Source organism: Arvicola amphibius, chromosome 7 (genome assembly GCF_903992535.2).
Source record: "Arvicola amphibius chromosome 7, mArvAmp1.2, whole genome shotgun sequence".
Lineage (NCBI taxonomy): Eukaryota > Metazoa > Chordata > Mammalia > Rodentia > Cricetidae > Arvicola > Arvicola amphibius.
In genome coordinates this window covers 31,519,285-31,540,981 of record NC_052053.1, presented here as the reverse complement: position 1 = coordinate 31,540,981, position 21,697 = coordinate 31,519,285, and the positions used below count along the sequence as shown (strand labels likewise).

Sequence of the window (21,697 nt, the reverse complement as noted above, 5' to 3'; positions counted from 1 at the left end):
TGCTGAGCCATGGTGAAAGGCAGAGAAATATTGAATCATTGTTGGTCACATTGGGAAGGGGAACAAGCAAGGAGGTCCACTGACACCCCCACCCCAAATTCATTGTGGCGTATTTTCATGAGGTTTGGGTTTAAGTAAAAGGGCAAGGAAAATATATAACTAAGCTGCCCTAGTCAAACTATGGTCCCGCCCATCACTGCACATTCTTTTCTCTGCCTCTGCTTCCAGTATGTCTTACAAATTGTTAGAGCAGTGTGAGATCTCTTCCCGAGAAACAAGGTCCTCCTGGCTGGCACCAGGACTTCAGTTTTTCTACTTCCCCAGTCCGAAACTTCTGGGGAGATTCCAATTCCTTGGGGATCATTGTCTCGATAGTCTGGTAACCAAAGGCAGGGACACAGTGTCTCTCTTTAGAAGGTCTTCCCTCCTGCCAGATGGCTGCAGTGGCAGAAATATCCTCACAATCGGGCAGATCAAGCGACAGAGAGATGAATGCTGGAATTCATCAGGCTTTCTCTGTTTTTTCATTTTTTTCCTCAGTCCAACATCCTGTAGGGTGATAATGCCCCCATTCAGGATGGATCTTTCCCCCATAGTTAAACCTTCCTGGAAATTATGGAAGGCATGCCTAGACCTGCGATCAGAAAGGCAGTCAAGTGGACAGTTAGGCACCATCAGTCTACCTTCTCAACTGGACATCCAAAAAGATCAATTTTATTTCACTTTTAACTTTATTTTTTTATTTTATGTCTATGGGTGTTTTGCTTGCATGTATGTCTGTGCACCGTGTACATGCCTGGTGCCCAAGGAAGCCAGGCGAGGGTGCCAGATCTCTTGAAACTAAAGTTACAGTCAGTTGTGAGCCACTGTGTGGGTGCTGGGAATCGAACCTGGTCTTCTGCAGGAGCAAGTGCTCTCAACCACTGAGAAATCTCTCCAGCCCCTTGATTTTTAACCAAAACATTACACCTTGGTCCTTGAAGCTTCATAGCCATCAGCTGGGCAGGGGCACACACCTTTAATCCTAGCTCGTGGGAGGCAAAGCCAGGTGGATCTCTGTGAGTTCCAGACCAGCCTGATCTACAAAATGATTTTCAGGACAATCAGGGCTGTTACAAAGAGAAACCCTGACTCCAAAAACACAAATAATAATAATAAAAAGAGGCCGGGCGGTGGTGGCGCACGCCTTTAATCCCAGCACTCGGGAGGCAGAGGCAGGCGGATCTCTGTGAGTTCGAGGCCAGCCTGGTCTACAAAAGCTAGTTCCAGGACAGGCTCCAAAGCTACAGAGAGGGGCTGGAGAGATGGCTCAGAGGTTAAGAGCAGTGCCTGCTCTTCCAAAGGTCCTGAGTTCAATTCCCAGCAACCACATGGTGGCTCACAACCATCTGTAATGGGGTCTGGTGCCCTCTTCTGGCCTGCAGGTATGCACACAGAATATTGTATACATAATAAATAAATAAATATTTAAAAAAAAAAAAGCTACAGAGAAACCCTGTCTCGAAAAACCAATAATAATAATAATAATAATAATAATAATAATAAGATTTATAGCTATCTTTTTAAAAAATTTATTTTATGTGCATTGGTATTTTGCCTGCATGTATGTCTATGTGAGGGTGTCAGGTTTTGGAGTTACAGACAGTTGTGAGCTGCCATGTGGGTGCTGAGAATTGAACACAAGTTCTCCGGAAGAGCAGTCAGTGCTCTTAACCACCTCACCATCTCTCCAATCCTGATTCATAGCCATCTTATGATGTAAAATGCATTTAGCTCATCTCTCAGGGTCTTGCCAACACCAACATTTTTGAAAGCCCAAGTTCAGAGTCTGCTCTGAGACTAAAGGTAACATTCTAATTGTGAGCGCCTACAGGGGAAAACCAAAATGAAATATTTTCAAAAGGAAGAAACAAGGGAAAAGCATAAAAATACTGGAACAAACCAAGGTAGAAAGGCAGCAGGGCAAACAGCAAACCCTGCAGTTCCATATCTAGGATCTCGGTCTGTGATAGCCCCACACCGCAGGCTCTGTTGCCATGGCTACCTGTGGCCTCTCTCAGGTACCTGTGGGCTGGCTCTACTCAGTACCTGCACATCTGTATGTAGATTTCCAGTATCCTGGTGTCTCCGTTGCAGCTTGGGCTTCACCGTCACAGTTTATGCACAACTCAATCCTAAGTACCGTGCAGGTAATCTTTCTTCAACACACGCTGCCGGCCTTACCGGCTTTATGCCGGTGCAAGCTTCTATGACTCCTCCCCTCCCCGTTATATGTTACATGCCTTCAAAATCAGTATCGTGTAAATGGCTCAAAGTTCCGTTATCCCTCAAAATGTAGTCTTACCCCATCGGACCACAGCTGCAGTCAGCTGTGTGTCTTCCAGGCTGAGCCTGTAAAAACTCTCCCCTGGGTGGCCCTACCCAAGCAGTATGCCCTAGAAGCTGTCTCAGGGACTCTCTTTTCTAAGGAAAGATTTTCAGACATGTTTGTATTGTCAGACTGGAGCTCAGGATCAGCTTTTGTGTCTGTGCTGCAGCTGGTTCGGGACAATGCAGATCTGCGCTGTGAACTCCCCAAACTGGAGAAGAGGCTGCGTGCCACTGCCGAGCGCGTCAAAGCCTTGGAGAGCGCACTGAAAGAGGCCAAGGAGAATGCCATGAGGGACCGGAAGCGCTACCAGCAGGAGGTGGATCGCATCAAGGAGGCTGTGAGAGCCAAGAACATGGCCAGGAGGGCACACTCCGCGCAGATCGGTATGTGTGTCCCAAAGCTTGAGAGCTACCATGACCCTTAGGAGATGAGTCATCTGAGAGGCTATGGTAGAGCCTGTGGGCCTTGGAATTCCTGGCACCCTGGGTGTTCATCCTGGGAAAACATGCCATTCAGACACCACTGTCTTCCTGAATAGCCGTGTGTAGCGTGTGTAGCATGCTCTTCAGAGCTGTGCGCTAAGCCCCACAAGCCAGCTGTGCTATAGTTTTTGGCTGTAAACAGAGGCATGCTCTTGGAACCAATGTAATATACGATTACTTCTCAGCAGGATCATGAAGAGGACCATCTGTCTGCCTCAGGGAAATAACTGGAAAGACCAGGCTGGCAGCACCGAGTGGTTTTGGAAGCTGAATGGTGGCCTGAAGTTCAAGCCCCCAGGCCTATGGAGTTGCGCATTTTGCTCATATAGGAATGGTAGTCATAGCTACTGCTCCATCGTAGATGCCAGGCCGAAGCTGGCAGACATCTGCCCAGGAATAAAGGGGCTTACAGGTGTTCTCGAGAGTTGTTTTTAATCGAAACATCTCTAATAACATATAATGTTATTTTCCATCAGATATTGTTTTATAGCTGTATTGTGAGATAGCACCTTTGTGTTTCCATTCTTAAAATCCTGTAGATTAATGATATATTGAATTTCTTAGATTTCTTGCCCTTTGAGAATCTACTGAAAATTGTGGCCTACTTTTTCTAGAAAACTCATCATAGGTGGAATTCTTGTGAAATCCATGGGGGACTATGAATCCAGTGCAGATAAAACCCAAAGTCCGTTGCTTCTAATTTCCACTTACTTATTTTGTTTTTCATGCTTACAAATAAGACGATTAATCAAGCAGTTCTTTCTGCTCCCCGAATTACATGGATGCCCTGAATTTACTAACTACTTCTCAGAGGCCAGGCCCCCTCGTGGCAGGAAGGTCTGGGGGTTTAGTTAAGCAGCGCAGTGTTGAGTAGCACTGTGACTGGCTTCACTGACCGTGTTCTCTCTCCTTCCTCTGGGGTATAGCCAAGCCCATCCGGCCAGGACATTACCCGGCATCATCTCCAACAGCTGTCCATGCTGTCCGAGGAGGAGGAGGTGGCTCTTCAAACCCCACCCACTACCAGAAGTAAATGCAGAGTGAGTCCCTGCCATCTGGGGTGTTTTCTCTTGACAGCAGACCCGGGCTTATGTGGAGGTAGAGCCATCTTGCTGTTCCAGGACCCCGCTCAAGGTTCCAGCCACATTCTCTAGTAGAAATAAGTCAGCTCTGTTCCAGGAGAGGCCTGGGATCCAGACAACACTAGTCTTGTCAACACAGAGAGTCATAGGGTCCTCTAGCCAAGGGTCCCTGAGGTTGGTGCAGCCCTGAGCCAGGCCCGACCTAATCGCCTCTCAGGATGATGAATGCCTCATCTGAGCTTTCTTTGGTCTGCAGGGCTTCCCTCTGCAACTGTGTCTACAAAGACAGATAGACATAGGGGTGGCTTTTCGTCTCAGGAACAGAATATAGAGCCGGTAACCGTCATGTTTTTTAACTTATTGCAAGCCTTGAGATGGCATTTTAAAGAATGTATGATTTGTATTCAAGTGGGCCTAGACCCACTTTTCTTTGAGACTGTGGTCTCTGAGCTCTAGGTCCTGCAACCCACATGCTCGACATTGCTCTGACAGCACAAAAGGAAAAGTGAAATATTTTTGAACAGAGAGAAAGGGAAGAGCCAAGTCTACCCCCAGTAACTGAATAGGTTGGGCTGGCAGGTGGACAAGAGAGGGCCAGAAGATGTGGCACAGGAAATCTCAGACTTTGAGTGTATAGATGTGAAGTGATGGTTGATCATGAATGTGGCTCCCTCGCTAGGGAGGCTAGTGGACAAGGTGGGTGAGCATCTAAGCTCAGATTTGTTCAGTCCTTTCTGAATCAGCGTATAAGTGCGTGGGTGGAGCAGAGCGCTTGCACAGGGCACAATGGCAGCATTGCTAAGGCCCAGCTGGAAGCTTCCAGAAGGTTGTTTCTGAAGCTTTATCCAAGCACCAAGGAATAGTTCAAGGCCTGGTCAGGTGAGCAGGAGCCAGAGGCAGGCCTAGATCGTCTGCACGGGTACAGCACACCCAGCAGTAGCACCAGATCGGAAATGAGCTTGCCAGTGAGCCGCCCCTTTGTGTCCAAACTGTGCTTCCAATCTGAAATAAAATAAATTGGATATTACCAAATTGCTTTTGACTGCATGTTGTCAGCAGTGAGGACAAAATCTGAAAGGTAGGTATTTGGGGCAGTTTAACACAGAAAAACCTCCAATCCTGGTGGGGCCTGGAGGTGGAGATGGGCAGGTGGGGTGGGGGGTAGAGAGTGTCCTTAGTATGTATGGGACCTGGGTTCAGTACCACACAGCAGTAAGAAAGGCGTCAGCTCAGGAGGTTGGTGGCAGCACTTTGGACCACAGGCCAGGCTACTGGTGGGATGGGGCCTCCTGGGATTCTCTGTTTTTACCAAGAATAGCCAGTGGGTTTTTTAAAATAATTTATTTAACTTTATTTTATGTGCATTGGTGTGAGGGTGTCAGATCCCCCTGGAACTAGAGTTACAGACAGTTGTGAGCTGCCATGTAGGTGCTGAGAATTGAACCCAGGTCCCCTGGAGGAGTAGCCACTGCTCTTAACCACTGAGCCATCTCTCCAGTCCCTAGCCAGTGGTTTTGATATCCACCAAAATGTAATACCTGCTTCTCTGTAGCAACCATGCTCATCTGCATTAGCAGTTTGTTTCTCGTGGGAAGGAAGCACAAGGCCTGGGGACAGTTGGTAAGGCCCACAGAGACCACAGAAACCCAGACTGTAACAGGCTCACAGTCTTCTGTGGGTGCCTCCTTTCCTCAAGATCACCTCATGGTCCCCAGAATGACTCCTACTGGATGGTGAGCTTTGTGCTTTCTTTCCAAGAGGAAGCTAGAGTAAGACAAGGCAGCTTCCCGAGCCACAGCAAACTCATTTCATTGGCCTCCCCCCAGAGGACCCATGAAGCTGAGGTCTCCATCCCCATGACTGGATCAGAAGCATGTGGCCACAGAGGAGGCTAGAAAAGGCAGCTCTTTAGCTGGGCACATCAGTGCCCCAAAGGGTAGTTAGGTTTTATATTGCTGTGACTATAATCTCAGAAACAGGAAGATCAAAGTTCAAGGTCATCCTTACATCTTCAACTATATATGCCAGACTAGCCTGACACCTAGAAAGCCCATCTCAAGAAAAAATAATCACAACTGGTGAAAGTTTCAAAGCTTTCAGAGAAACAACTGTAGCAGTTTCTTTCTTTCTTTGCTGAGTGAGTTGCAAGTAATTTGTGATGACTTGAGCTGCAACTGAAGCCCCCTTTACAGCATGCTCTATCCATCCAGTTCCCACAGCTGGGTGCTTCCTGTGTGTACCTAGTAAGTTTCAGGAGCTTTCTGGGACTTGTGGATTGTTTATATCTTAAATGTTAAGAGGCTTCCTTCCAGGATGGAATGCTTCAGTCCAGAGGAAATTGCTATACCACATTCCACGCCTTCCTCTAGCTCTTTTTTTTTTTTTTTTTTTGGTTTTTCGAGACAGGGTTTCCCTGTAATTTCTAGAGCCTGTCCTGGAACTAGCTCTTGTAGACCAGGCTGGCCTCGAACTCAGAGATCCGCCTGCCTCTGCCTCCCCAGTTCTGGGACTAAAGGCATGCGCCACCACTGCCCGGCCCTCTAGCTCTTTACATTCTTCCTGTACTGTCTTCTGTGATATTCCCTGAACCCCAGGGCAGGTGATCTAGATGCCTGGCTAAGGCCACACACTAAGCTACTGGATCACAGCATCAGTTGATCTCAAGAACTTCCCCAGAGGTTATGAGTTTCTGTGGTGTAGAAGGAAGTTTCCCTCCTTGACCAACTTCTGAAAGCAACAGTGGTCCACACACACACATGCACAGATATTTAGAAGGCAGTTTGACAGGCACATTACCTCTATTTAACAAAACCATGGCAGCTGCTTTTCCACTGGGGCCTGTGAACATCCCTAGCACACAGTACCAGAAATGAAGTCCCGCCTACAGAGTGGGCTTTAAATCTAAATGGAAAGCAGTTGGTCAGACCCCAAACCATCTGTGCCACTATTGCACCTGCAATTATGTCTTGGCTGGCATTTTGATAGTAAGCGTGCGGGGTCCAGTCAGATGATTGGTGACAGTTGTCCCCTAGCAGCCTGAGTAAGCACCTCCCAGCATATGAAAGCCAGCCAGCAGGGAGGAAACTTTCTGTCCCAGTCTGATTTCTCTATGTTTTGTAATTAATGCATGCATCTTCTTTACAAGCAAGGTCTCGCCATTTAATTCTGGCACAAACTAGCAGCAGTGGCAATGACCTTTTGCTATTTTTTTGTGGGGGTCAGGGTGGAACTTTTCTCTAGCCAGCAACTCCTAGAAAGTTAGGCCACTGCTGGCTCTGAGATTTTTTTGTTTTGTTTTGTTTTGTTTTTTGTTTATTTTTTGTAAGAATCTTGGTTTCTAGGAGCACTCACTCCTGCTCATGCAGGATGCCTCCATTTAAACTCAACATCTGCCTCAATCACTCTTCCACATGTTCCACACGTTTTTATAAATCTATAAGATGCTCAAGAGTTGGCGTTATGTAACTAAACCTTTCTACAGAGTGTGTGCAGGACGTCCAAAGGACCATTGCAGTCCATTTCAAGTAAATGCCAGTTGGTCTTGAGCAGCTAAGAGCGGACTAGAAGTCTTAACAAGACCTAATATGCTACAAAAAGATCTCATCCCATTTATAAATTCTTTCTTCAAAGGTGCAATGTTAGAGGCTGGGCATGGTAGCACATTCCTTTAATCCCAAGGCCTGGGAGGCAGAGGCAAGCAGGCCTCTGTGTGTTTGAGGCCCGTCTGTGCTGGCTGTGTTGTTCATATCTGCCAAAGCAGATGGAGGTCCCATGTCATCATGGTGCTCAGCAAAGCCACTAAGGCCCCGTACCATTCCTGGGATCCCCATTGAGTCAGTCCCTTTCTAAGCTTTGTGAAAACGGGTTCCTCGGACTCAGTGAGCTAGGTATCAAACGCTGCCTCTCTCAGGCCAGTTGTCTCAGTGACACCTGTCCTCCTTGATCATCTTCTGGCCCCTCATATGCATGGGTTCCACACCTGTGGAAGCCTTGAGTCCTAATGGCTCCTATGAAGAGTCTATCAGACACTGGTTCCTTGTGCTGACAGTTCAGGCTCCCTCGCTTTTGTCTGGAGGGTGAGATGGGGAGTGGGTAGTTCCACTTCTAAGTTTCTTTATTGCCACCGCACTCAGGTTGATCCCATCAGCACCCATGTCCCCCAGCCTCACAAGCCAGGCTCTGATGGCCCCTTTTATGTTTAGAAGGCTTTCCCAGGTCAAGAAGCTAAGAGACAGATGTTTCCTGGTGATCCTGGTCTTGCATGGACCATTTTTAAGGTCCCCATGTACATGCTGAGTTATGGATTTCCCTTTCTCTGTGTTAACGATCAGACCTGGGGACTTTGTTTTGTTGTTGTTTGTCTTCAAGACAGAGTTTCTCTGTGTAGCCCTGGCTGTGCTGGAACTCAACTCTGCAGACCAGAGAGCCACCTGCCTCTGCCTCCCAAGTTCTGGGACTACAGGTGTGCACCACCACTGCTCAGCTCTCTCTCTCTCTCTCTCTCTCTCTCTCTCTCTCTCTCTCTCTCTCTCTGTGTGTGTGTGTGTGTGTGTGTGTGTGCATATGTGTGTCTGTGTGTGTGTCCGTCCATATGTATGTGTATGTGTGTGTTTCTTTAAGTCACTTTTACTTTGTTCTCTTCTTCCTCATTAGTCGACTTCTTCCACAGGCTCCAGCTTTTTGGATCCCAGAAAGGGCTACTTAGCGTAGACTGTCGCCTTTTGTATCTGTAAGAAGTGGCAAGGCAATGCCTCTATGTCAACCCCGCGTTCTTCCCCTTTCCTTTTCAAATCAGGCTAATATAGAGACAAGCAGTTACTGCATGTTCTTTTCCCATTGTAATTCCCTCTTAAACCAGCAACCTCTACCTGGGAAGACAGCCAGGCCTCAGTTACACGTCTTTCCACCCACACCAGGGGCCAGGCTACTGACATGCTTATCTCACACGTGTCACGCTCAGAGACTGTAACACACGGTTCAATCCATCGGCTCTGTGGAGGCATCCCATAGTCACAAGGTAGACTCCATTCATCGAGGATTCATGCTACCCCATGCCAAGCAGAGGAAGATGCAGAATCCACTACCAGACAATGTGGCCTTGGTTTTATGTCCTATCACAAATTTCATGAAAACTGCAGCCACCACTTCCAGCAAGGAGTCACTCCATCCCATACCAGATAGGGAAAGGTAGCCTTATTAGGAATTCCTCTCACAGAAATCAACCTCAGTTATATATCTTAACAACCATTGCAGGGGCCATGCAGCCACCCCTCCTCAGCCCTTCTTTGGTTTATATCCTTCCCTGATTAGGTACCATTTATGTGATATGATATTATTCCTTGGAGATGCAATGCAAATAATTGTCTCTTCATCCCAGATAAGGAACCAATAACAGACCAAAGTACTGATTCCACCAAAGTCACTTGGTGAATCAAGAGGATTACTTAGGGTTACTTGCAGGAATGAGGATGACCCAAAGACAGCAGTATCACTGAAAGTCCAACTGGAAGCCTGGTGCCTTCTGCATGACATGTAGGTAGCTCAGTAGGTGGGAGACTACTCTGTAGTCTTGTTTGCCTAACCTCACTGGGGTGGTGGGGCTGCTTATATGGCTGATCAGTTTCAGGGACTTCCTGATATTTGTGGGTTGCTTATTTCCATAGTCTTAAGGATAGAACTTTTCAGTTTGGGGGAAATTGTTCCATAGTAGGTGGGCAGGAGCCCGAAGCTCATCAGAGGCCAGAGTCAGAGACCCACAGATTGTGTTTAACATCTGATGTCTTAGAGAGTGTCCACAGACTAGAGAGGGGAGAGGAGGGTGGGGACAGGCCTGAAAACTGACAAGTAAGAGGTCGCAAAAAGGAGGTGACACCAGGGAAGGTCTGAGTAGGCCGATGTAAGGTCACCGGGTAACAGACACTGGGGGATTGGTGAAAGCCAGATGGTGGCAACCTTGGGCAGTTTTAGGAGAGCCTTTGTGGAACTGGATATTGGGTGGTGGTAGGTGGGGTGATTGTGTAGTGGGGGGAGTGGTGGTTATGGGGAAGGGGTGGTGGGGGTGAGGGATGGTGAGGAATGAGTTAGAAACTGTGGGGCTATATTTGATGGAAGGCAGAGATAAGGAAAATGTGGGGTTGAGATAGGTGCTATCGCACCTGATTATCAGCTGGTGGCTCCCATGCAGCTCAGGTGGCAGGGCTGGGAGTTCAGGTGCAGCCAGAAGGGAGGTGTGGCGAGCAGAGGCCAGGCTGCCCAGCATGAGGCCTGCTTTTCAAGCAAATGAAAAAGGTAGGTTATCAGCAGGCTGGGTGCAGGGGAGAAGGGCTGCAGGCCTGGGAATAGAGGAGGTGTGAAATGGCCCTCCCAGGCAGTGTGGAGTGCTTGTCAGAGGCTCCACACTGAGCGTAGACACCCAGTTAAATATTTATCCAGCTCTGGTTCTGAGGGCCCTGAAGGATAGCGCTTTTTCTTGACAATCCCATCGGGACTTGGTCAAATGTATCCACCAGATGGCGCTAGGAGGGCATTGCTGAATCCTCACCTATTAAGACTTTAAAAGTGTATTTGTCGCTCCCACCCTCCCCCACAGTGTGTGTGTGTGTGTGTGTGTAGATATATATGGAGATATTTATGTATCGACATATATAGAGAGAGGGGAGATATTTATCTCTTTCCCTTATATCTAAACCAGTGATTCTCAACTTTCCTAATGTAATACACAGTAATTTCCCAGTAATACACAATTACTTATGTTGTGGTGACCCCCAAACATATTATTTTGGTTGCTACTTCATAACTGTAATTTAGCTGCTTTTGTGAATCATAATGTAAATATCTGTGTTTTCCATTGGTCTTTTGGTGACCCCTGTGAAAGGGTCTTTGGAATGCCAGAGGGTCACAATCCACAGATTGAGAACCATGAGTCTAGACCATTACCTTTTTCTCAAATAAAGGTAAAAAACATTTCTAAGGAATACAATTCTCAGAGGTCCCCCATAACGTTGACAGAACTTATAATACTTAAATGTTTATAAATCTAAAATAGCAGACATTCCCTGTTCTTACATATTTAACATGGCCATAAAGTCAAAACCAATTTAGAAATGATACTAAAACAAAACCACAAATCAAAAATCCAGGCGACTTAACCTTAGCATAATTTAATAAAAGACGAGTTGAGTTTTCATTGAAAATAAATAGCAAAGTTCAATGAGACTTGCAGCTGCTCTGTCCATGGGCCCTTGCTTGCTATGCCTTGACCAGACCAAGGTATTACACCCCTTCTGTTAAAACCACAGCAGGCCTCTCCTTGTGCAGGGATGAATTGCCTTATTTCCCTACTTAGCGGCTAGCTTAGAGACAGCTAAAGTCAGAGAAAATGAGTATGAGGCCATAGGTGTGGGGGAATGTTTGCCAAGCACTGGGAAAATGCTTAGTGCCATTTTGGAAACCACAGTGCTGGATGTAGAGTGTTATCTAGCACTCGGGAAATATATTTAAGGAAGCAAATCAATGGTTTTCCGTTCTGGTTTCATGTTTTGAGACATAGGGAAAGCTCTCAGGGCAGCCACTTTCAGAGCCTGGTGGGATCGTCTGCTTAGCCTGGCATCCTGTTGTGATCCTGCCTCCACTCCTGTCCCTGGATTGGTAACTGTCATCGAAGGATATCTGTCCTGTGTAGGTCCTGCTTCTTCAGGATCTCTAATGTGAATAGGCTTGTGAATTATTAGTATAAACAGCACCTTTAAATTCGTGGATGATGGGGTGGAAATGGATGTGTAGAGAAGCTCTACCTGCGGCCGCTGCTGTCTGCTGCCTGCCGCAGTAGTTAGCTGTCACCCAGCCTGAAATTGTGACTCCTGACACTACCTGACCTTTGCCCTGCCCCGATGGAGCCGCCTACTTGGAATGCACACATTACCTTCTAGTCTCATCTCAGTAAACTGGGCTTGTGCAAGGGAGATTCTGGTGTGCGGCAGAGATGGGAGATTCAGTAATTCTAACACAACTCCCCGCTGCCTGTTTCCTTGGCTCCCAGTCCCCACCCCATCCACTCCCCCCATCCCCACACCCCTCTCCCTTAAAACACTCACCCTTTCACCATCATTACTTACAAGGAAGCTGAAGCCTTAAACTTCTGGCCCAGTTGCAGTATGGGTGTCTTTCTTTGATCAGAAGAAGCTCCAATGTCCTCAGAACTCCTGCCCTCTTCACCGCTTCCCTCCTCCATCCAGGAAGAATGGTGTTTCCTTGCTTAGCATTTGGCTAATGCTACACCAAGGCCCTTCCTTTTAGGACTTTGGGTGTTGGCCGAGTTTCCCAAGGGGACGCTCATACACTCTGCTCTTGTCTGTGTGTCTGTCTTTTCATCTGTGACCTTTTGTCTTAATCACCCAAATCCCATTTGTTCTGCACCATTGTTAGGATGTCCCTTCACAGTCACCCTTTCTCGGTTGTGACACCCAATCACAAGTAAATTATCTTGTGGACCCCTAAGATGTTCACAGTCCTCAGCAGGGTTACATTGCACAGGGAGGGTGTGCCAGAAGTGGCTGTCAGCTTAGCCCCTAAGATTGAGACACTGAGTCTACCTGGGTGCATTCTCCAGACAGGTGCAGCCCCCATAAACCTCTAGACCATTCATATTGCTCTTTTAAAGTCCTAGCTATTGGCGGCTAGATGATCTGCCTTAGTTAGGATTTTTATTGCCGTGAAGAGACACCATGACTGTAGCAACTCTTGTAACGGAAAGCGTTTCTTTTAGAGTGGCTCATTTGTAGTTTCAGAGGTTCCGTTCATTATCATCATGGCAGGGAGCATGATGGCCTGCAGGTAGACATGGTGCTGGGGGAATAGCTGAGAATCCTACATCTTGTAGGCAACAGGAAGTCAGCTGAGACACTGGATAGTATCCTGAGCATAGGAAACCTCAAAGCTCACTGGCACAATGACGCACTTCCTCCAGAAAGGCCACACCCACTCCAACCAAGCCACACCTCCTAATAGTGCCACTCCCTATGAGATGATAGGGGCCAAGCATTCAGGCTACCGCGTGATCACAACGTTCTTTCGTTTATTCGAGGAGCCCACTATAGGCAGAAGCAATGACTAGACTTTGAAGTGGTGCTGGATCTCTCTGGTCTGAGTGAGTGGCTAAGGGGCAAAACAGAAGTGGTGAGCTGGGGACCAACGAGACCGGGCTGCCGTGCTTCACCCCACTTTCAGTTGCCTCGTTGGCCTGAGGGAGGGGTCAGGCTTGTTAGAAGAAGCAGCCCTCTGCCTGTTTCTGCGCATGTCCAAACCGGCTAGCCAGGGCTCCTTATTCCGTGTTCCAAAGAGAAGCGCCACACTGGGCCTTCGACCAGGGACTCAGCTTCTGTGTGCCAGTTCTTAAAGTTTGGGCCTTAGGACCCTTTGCACTCTAAAAGTGGCACAAGAGGGCTTTTGTTATTTATTTGTTATATGTATGCATCATATAAATTTTTGAAGGTAAAACTTTTAGTGAATGGTTCATTTAAATAAGTTATCACAAATGACTTTAAAAGGAGTTTTATTTTTAATTTTGTGTATGTCCGTGTGTGGGAATGTACACATGAAACAGATGTCTCCAAACTGCCAGAAGAGGGTGGCAGTTCCCTTGTAGCTAGAGTTACCCGAGGGTGTGAACACTGACTCGTGTGGGTGCTGGGAACTGAACTATGGTCCTCTGCAAGAGCAGTATGGTTCTTAACCAGTGGGCACTTTTTAAACATTTTATTTCTATTTAACTGTGTGTGTGTGTGTATGTGTCTGTGTGTGTGTGTGTGTGTGTGTGTGTGTGTGTGTGTTGGTGTGTCTGTATATAGGTATGTGCGTATGAATGAGTGCAGGAAGACATGACACTTTTAGGGAAAGATGATTTTTTTTTAAACCCTTTAGCTAATTGCCATCGCTTTACACCGATGTCTGCTCCTTCTCCACGCTGCTCTGCCTTCTCTCGACAGCCATTCTGTCATTTCAGGGGAGATCAGTGATGTGTGGAGAGTTTAGGGTCTTCATGTAGGGATGTGAAAAGACCATACGGAAGGAACTTAAAAAAAGAAGCCCAGAAAAGGACTTAACAAAAGGTTGACCTTCGCAATACTGACTCGTCTTAGAGCAGTGGTGGAGCTGGGGTCTAAGGAAAAGAAATGGGTCTGCAGGGACCAGGACGGAGGTTCCTGCTGTGCGTGGTGCTGCTGGTGACTTGGAAACTACACCTGGAGTGCAGAGGGAGACGTGGTGGCACCAGGAAGCGGAAGCGCTTGCTTCAGTAGTCTGGGTTATGCATTTCTCCCCTCGTAAATGCGGAGCGATTTTTTTCCCCTCCTGTAGATTGTGCCACCATGATAAGCGAAGTGTAACTGGCAATTCTTATAAATGGGGATTGAGCTGTAGAAAGGCAAAGGGAAAGATAAAACTATGTACTGTTTGGATTAAGCTTAAACCTACTGCAAGCAATTTCAAAAGCCAAAGTTGAGGGTTGGAATCTAAATACTTCTTGCAAAACTCTTATATATATATAAGATTATATATATATATATAAGATTATATATATATAAGATTATATATATATATATATATATATATATATATATATAATTAGCTCCTTCAGCCTTCTTCGCCCCCCTTCTAAAGCAAGGCGATTCTATTTCCTTCTAAATCTGGTCACACGTCCCTTCTCTGAACTGCTGGCCTCAGCTTGGCAGAGCCTCAGGTCAGCACACTGCCTGGTGCCCTGGTCCGCTCCCTGGCCACTGTTAGGCGAGTGAGCAGCTCTTCTACAACACTGGAGAAGGTCACAGGTGTGGGTGTTAAGATGAAAACAGGCAGTTATGGTTTTCTTGGGGAGCGAAATAATTTGCCTTTGACATTTGCTTCCATTTCCTGTGGTGCATCCATGAAAGGAAATGGACGTCCGGGTCGTGGGAAGGCGGATGGGGATACTCTAGCTCACCCAAAATGATCTGAAAATTGGAGTGCAGGGGGACGCTTCATTGTAGAGACGAAAGGACCCTGTTTTGGCTTCTGCCTTTTCTTTCAGCAGCCTGTCACAGCGCACTTCTTTCTCACTGCCCTTGAGGGGACTAATCTAAGTAGGTTGGGCCTCCTTTGTGCCCCGTCCCCCCATCTGTTCAAACTGTTATCCAAAACGCGCTGGATCTTGTACTTCAGGGGAGTGTGGGGCGGGGGTTGAATGCCATCTTTCTTGTGGAAATCTTGTCACTTCATGGTCTGCTGGAGTTTTTGAGGCTGCGCCACGGCATTTGTGTGCTGAATACTTCCTGTGTCAACATGGGTTGCCTGCAATCATTGTGTGAGTCCATAACCTCACAATGTAAGGTATGCACCCTGTACCTCCCTGCCTCCAGGCACACTGGAAGACCAATCCCCTCTGCCCAGGGCTCTGATCTGTTGGGAAGAATAAACCCTTAGGTGAAGTAGGATCTCAGGGTTGGTGTTCAAAAAGGCTTCCTGTTGGCTTTCAGCTCAAAGTGGATTGGAAATGACAGCCTCATTCTGTACTCAACAGGAAGCATGGATTCTCTCCAAAGAGGCCAAACGTGAAGTGTGTCCTTCCTACAAACTGTTTATCTTTCTGTAGCTTCTAGAAGTTACAGGATTATCATGGAAGGTTGTTTAAGTTCCTTTTAATGGGGCAGGGCTCTAAGTGTGGGAAATGATACCAGATGAGATTCCTGTTTGTTTACTGTGTGGGTCCAGGAGGGACGGGCATCCTTAAAACGTATCAAGTGTCCTCTCTCCCGCCCAGTTCCTCTTCCTCTCTTGTATTCATATACAATTTATGTTGTGTTTATTTATGCAAAATACGTGATGCCACTGACAGTATAAATGAGGAGGTTGGAAGGAACAAAGCAAAAGTACCGAGGTAGGATTGCGAGACACTGCCCGTGGGCATCGATTTGGACTGGAGGCTAGAGGGAAACGGGAGGTACAGCGTGTCTGGTTATGGAGGCTTGTTTAACTCAGGAGAGCAGATGAAGTGTTCTTTGTGCTGTTGTGCCCCTTCCTTTGGGTTTCATAAGGATAAGGCTGTACCTGCCCATCATGCCCCACCACCACCTCTCCAACCCTAGGGTACCAGGAGCTCTGCAGGAAATCCACAGGCCAGATTACAGATGGGCCAGGCCCCCATGATGCTGGCAGGAACTGATTCTTTGGGTATGTTCTGAGTGTTGAATCTACTAGAATTAAAGGAGGACCACTCAGGGTTGGCTTCCAATAAGGATTGGTCCAAGATGCCCATCCAAGCCGGGCGGTGGTGGCGCACGCCTTTAATCCCAGCACTCGGGAGGCAGAGGCAGGTGGATCTCTGTGAGTTCGAGACCAGCCTGGTCTACAAGAGCTAGTTCCAGGACAGGCTCCAAAGCCACAGAGAAACCCTGTCTCGAAAAACCAAAAAAAAAAAAAAAAAAAGAAAAAAAAGATGCCCATCCAGTGGACCTGCCCAGGACCAGATGGACAGACCTCTAGTGAGAGGCCGAGTGAACTTGAAGGGGGTATCATACTGAAACTTTAATGACTTCACTGCAGCAAAACACACCTCAAGATAAGTCCCCTCTTTGTGGAACATCTCGGTCAGGACCATGCCTGACCTGCTTTGGTCAGGACCATGCCTGACCTGCCTGGTAATACCTGTACCGGTTAACAAGTGACTGACTGCCTGGTTGTTCCTTAGGGCAGGAAGTGCTTTGTGCTGCACACAGACTCAGAAGGTACTGACTCTTGGAAGAGAGTATAGAGATTGTGTCGGGACAAAAATACTTAACTCCAGGATATACAAAAAAAAAACAAGCTATATGATCTATTATGTTAGCCAAGATCCAACTGAGAAGCGCAGATAGTAAGAAATAGACACTACACTCTCAGGGTGGGGTATGCAGAAATCTCTCAGTGGCAACATTGTAGTGAAAAATAGCTCCACGTGTACATAATGAAGTAATATTTAATACTAGACTACATAAATGGATTATTGAGATTAATTTTTCCCTTCACTTTTAACGTTTTAATGCAGACACCGGAAGAAATAAAATAAGCGGCTCACACTGCATTTGTATTGCACGGCTCTGCTCTAAACATGGAAACTGAAGCAAGGGCTGAGGCACGAATCCCTGCTGGTCCCTAACTCCTGTGTTCTCTCTCTCATTCTCTTTCAACAGATACGACTCCACGTAGCATGAAAAGGACTATATTAGTCACCTGTTCCTTTCTTTTCCTCTCCTATATAAGTTTCCATTTCTTTTTACACGTGCTTGCCCAGCCGTCTGTAGTACAGCAGATTCAGATGTCCGAGCTGTGTAGAATTTGTGTGTACAGATACGTGCTTGGATCTGTCTCCTAAGAACTGGAAGGAGGTGGTTACAAAATACCCACTCTCTGCTCCGAACCATTCCCACTTCTCGGCCTCCAGGGTCGCGTGGTCTAGGAAGGTCCCTGCAGTGCACTGACCCATTGGAATGGAACGAACGCCCTGCTGTGCCGTCTTTGAGGGGACAACCAAGTGCTATGGCCATGCTCCGCCTCAACTGTCTGGTTTCCTGTAAAATAAACACATTACTTTATATTTTTAGGGAACAAAAAAGTGCTGCTATAGGGTTCAAAGTTTTCATTCTGAACACTTTTCCAAAACCAACCCCAGAGAGCATTTTAAATATCCTGGTCATATCTTTGGATCTGTAAAATATACCTTTTAGTATGGCATCTGTTCACATGTAAAGCAGATTTCTTCAAGGCAGAAAAACAGTTTGACAGTAGCAGTGTAGAATTTGCTCATTCAGACACATCTATGAAAACGCGAAGAGACACACAGTTCACCTCCGAGCTGCTTGCTGATGAACCTGCAGTGACTAGTCTCTGCCTGGCCAGTTGTTCGAGCATCATTCCTATAGAAGTGTTGGAAATGCTGCGGAATTGGATGAGTGGAGATGGGGATGCCCCCCCCCCCGCCCCTTCTCACCGCTTCCTCCTGATCCCCTGGAACCTGCATTGTGATGGCCTGTGCTCAGCAAATCATCATGAGCTTAAGGAGCTGTTCCTAAAGAAATCCAGCATCATTCCAGTAGCTGGAAAAGAATTCCCTCCGGGGAAGTCATGGACGAGAGTTGTGCCTGTCTGTGAATTCGTCTTCATTGTAACCCATCATTGTGAGCTGCCAATTTGAATTGCTTTGGCACCAAATAGACTTTTTCTTCTCTGCACAGTTAGGGGATGGAAAAAGCAATATAACTGGATTCTTTTTTAACATTTAGTTATTATTTTATTCAGATCCGTGAATCTAAAAGTGATTCCTTTACTTCCAGTTGGGCTTACTAAAAGAATCAGTTGCCAAGTAGCAGTAGAGTTTCAAGCGAATCGAACAGGTTTAAGTAAGTCGGGACTATGTGCTGCTATTTGTTTTTGGTAGTTTGAGAGTTAGTAACGTCCCCGCCAACCTCAGAGAAATCATCCATCCTGGCACCTTTATGTGCCCAAGAAGTGTAAGCTCTCACTGTCTGTGTAAGCTTGCGCCACTGAAGTCAAGCCCATGCCGGGGAGGTGTTGGGCTTGCTCACGGCTGCGAGGGTGAGGCTAGAAAAAGGTAGTGTAGTTAATGTGTGTGCTTGTGCACATGCACGTGTAAAATAGTGAGTGTCATGTACATTACCTTTCAGATTCTTTTTGTATAGCCTTTCCCTAACAAAGCGACGTTGCTTTGACTGATTAGTTAGCTGTCATCCTCTAGCCACATGTGTTTGTTTTTAGCTAACCATGAAAAGAAGACACCTTCTATTGAAGTATTTATTTCACAGAGATGGTTTTGTGCTTGTCTAACTGTGTCCCCTTGGTTTAATTTTGTTGCCACCGTCTGCTCAGCATAACTTCTTGGCTGCTGTCTGGAGTCTGTGGGTCCTTTGCAGGGCAAGTTTGCAAACCTCATCAGGTTCTGACTGATGCCAGATTAGAAGCTTGCTGTCTATACTTGCCTCTGGCTTTGGAAGCCGAAATGGGGGCCTGTTAAGAGGACTTCCAATTAAACGCTTCTCGTCTGTAGGACCTGCTATTGTCTTTTATGCAACTGTGCTACATTGTGTTTGGAAATTGGGCACAGGTCAGTAATACCCTGTTCTTGGCTTTCATTAATACCCATTATAAAATGGATTATTTTAGATTCTTTCTAAAGCAATTTCCCCCTAGGTTCCCGTTTTCTACTTCTGGAGAATTGTGGGGCACTTTCAAGTTTCAAAGGACAGCTTTCATTTGTAGTTCCCATTGCTTGATCTCTACAAGGGCCTTACAAAATTCGCTGTACTTTTATTCACGGAGAAAGTTGGCTTTGATGTCTTTTAGAGATAATTCTGCTAGTTGCTGATCAGCCAGTCAGTTCATCTAGCGCCAGTCTTTATAAGACCTCTAATCTAATTTTCTCACACTGTGACTAAAAGCCAGGCACATCACTGGAACAGATTATATAGTTTATTCCAGTGGGTCCCTTAATCTCACGTTGACTATTAATTCTTTTATCAGGACATTCTACTCTCAGGCCGCTTTTTAAAAAGGCCATGTTTATAAAAATTTTCATTGTTGAAAGACTATTGTATCCTATATTCTAAACTTAAAAAAAACCCCACTTCTGAACAGCCAAATGGATGGTTACATTTTTGGTCATATGCTGTATATGGCTGGTGTGTATATCAACGTGTACTCTGAATACCTTCCTGTTTCCTGCCCACGTCTTGAATGTTTGTGCTGAGATGCGGTTTATACAGATACCCTCCGCCTGCAGGACCGTGGGGTGGTGACGGCGAATGCGGTCATGGTTGGGGCTCACAGCAACAGCTGCGTTTCTTAGAGAATCCTGCGTGCCCGTATCACTTCTTTAATGCCGAGCAGTTTGCTCTATTGGACAGCAGGTAGTATAACAGTAAGAGGCGGTAAAACTCTTAAAGCCTCTAGAACCGTATGGTGAAGAAAATCAGGATTTTTATACACTCTAGAATAGATGAAGGGATAAGAACGTTCATCCTGAACAGATCCAGTGACTCCTCAAAGCCATTGAGTTCATGGAGAGGGGTGATTTTTTTCGGTCTCAGCACGCTACCAAGACTTCACCAGAGTGTGAAGGTTTTTATGTGCTTTCCTTTTTCTAGAAAAGAGCTCTGGGAACATAAGGCCTCAACAGTCCCTTCCTTTGAAGGACAGGTGCCAATGGGACTCTAGGTGAAAGGCATTGGGGGAGCTTGTCGTTAGCGCGAGTTCGTCATGGGGCAAGTTCCACTTTATTGTCTCATCCTGACGAGCTTGAGCAAGCTAAAGCCACCATCACTGTTAAAAACTGCCATAACTTAATTTTGAGTTTTTAAAAGAATGTTGAGTAAGGACCAGATAACTGCCAAAGGGGGCACCATTCTCTGAGGTCTGCTTAGTCACTGAGAACTGTGCATCAATTCTAAACACTTGCCGTGTGTGCCACTTCAAGGGGAACAGGGCTCTGTAGAATTCTGTGTCTAGTTTGTGAAGTGTCGTGTCTACTGCAGATTTGTGTTCTCTGGGCTTTATGTTCTGTACAGTAGAGTTCAATAAGAAAAACGGTGGAGAAATTTGTTTCTGTGGTTTGATGGGGTGAGTGGCAGTGTGTATTAAATAGCTATCCTGTGAGATAGAAATGTCCCCCAAAGATCTGGAAGTAACCCCCTGCCCCAGCCCTTGGAAAAGTCTGGTTATCCCCTAGGTTCTAAATGAAGATGTACGGCTACTCTGGCAGACTGCATGTTGTATAATTTGAAAATACTCAAAACTGGACAATAAAACTGAGTTAAACTTTGACTGCTCTGGCGTCCTTGTTTGAGTCTCAGTAGGGCGTCTGACTTGAGGGCGGGAAGTTTGTGTTGGAATGAATCTTCTTTTGAAAGAAGTTCATTACAAAGGAACAGCCACTTAGCAGGTAGTACTACCTAAGTCAGCTTTGCCCTTGCTCTCTCTCTTTATCTCTCTTCTTCCTCCTCCTCCTCTTCATTGGCTTGATAGCTGCTTAAATTTGCACAGTAAGACTAAAATAATAAAAAATAATATTTCTACCTTTATCTCTGAAAAAATATGGATTTTTTTAAATGGTATTTCTCACCAGAGTGGCAAGATTAATGATGGACCCATTTATTTTGGTTCCTGGTTTCAGAGTGTCTCCACTGTAGTAGGGAAAAGCATGCTGAGAGGCTTAGGCATGGCATCCAGGGTACCTGCCAATATCACGGTTACTAGGAAGGAGAAAAAGGAGGCTGGAACCCCAGGCAAGTATAACCCTCAAGCGCCCCAGTGACCTGCTTCAGTCAGCTGGGCGCCACAGCCTTCAAAATGACACTCCACGTGGGACAAGTGCACAAAGCATGAGCCTGTAGGGGGACGGTTAAGATTCAGATGGTAACATCAACTATGTAACAGCAGAATCAGACTAAAGCTCAGTAGACCAGCTAGGAAATGGCTGAGCTTCTTCTTGCCTGAGAAAAACGCCTGTTCTCATGGCAGGCATCGTGCCCTGCCTGCTGTTCTTCATCTGAGGAACCAAGTACTATTTATGCTGAATGCCTCCCGGTGTCGTTTGAGAATGATTGAGCCAAGTGCATTCCTGTTTTGTGTTGGTTCCTAGTTTTAAGGCACAAATCTGAAATCTCATGAGAAGACACTAGAGTCTGAGGACCTTTGGAGAATGACCAACGACAGACCACAGGATTATCTGCTGAATAAGGTTT

General features: G+C 46.3%; 1 protein-coding gene across 1 annotated transcript in view; it reads left to right on the top strand.

Moving 5' to 3' along the window:
• Window positions 1–20,777, top strand: part of Kif5c (kinesin family member 5C) — a 153,153-nt gene extending 132,376 nt beyond the window's left edge. Inside the window, exons 24-26 of the mRNA XM_038337821.1 lie at window positions 2,538–2,754; window positions 3,780–3,893; window positions 17,135–20,777. Coding sequence (XP_038193749.1) covers window positions 2,538–2,754; window positions 3,780–3,886 — 324 coding nt within the window. The 3' untranslated portion in view covers window positions 3,887–3,893; window positions 17,135–20,777. The remainder of the gene's footprint in view (window positions 1–2,537; window positions 2,755–3,779; window positions 3,894–17,134) is intronic.
• The last annotated feature ends 920 nt before the right edge of the window (window positions 20,778–21,697 follow it).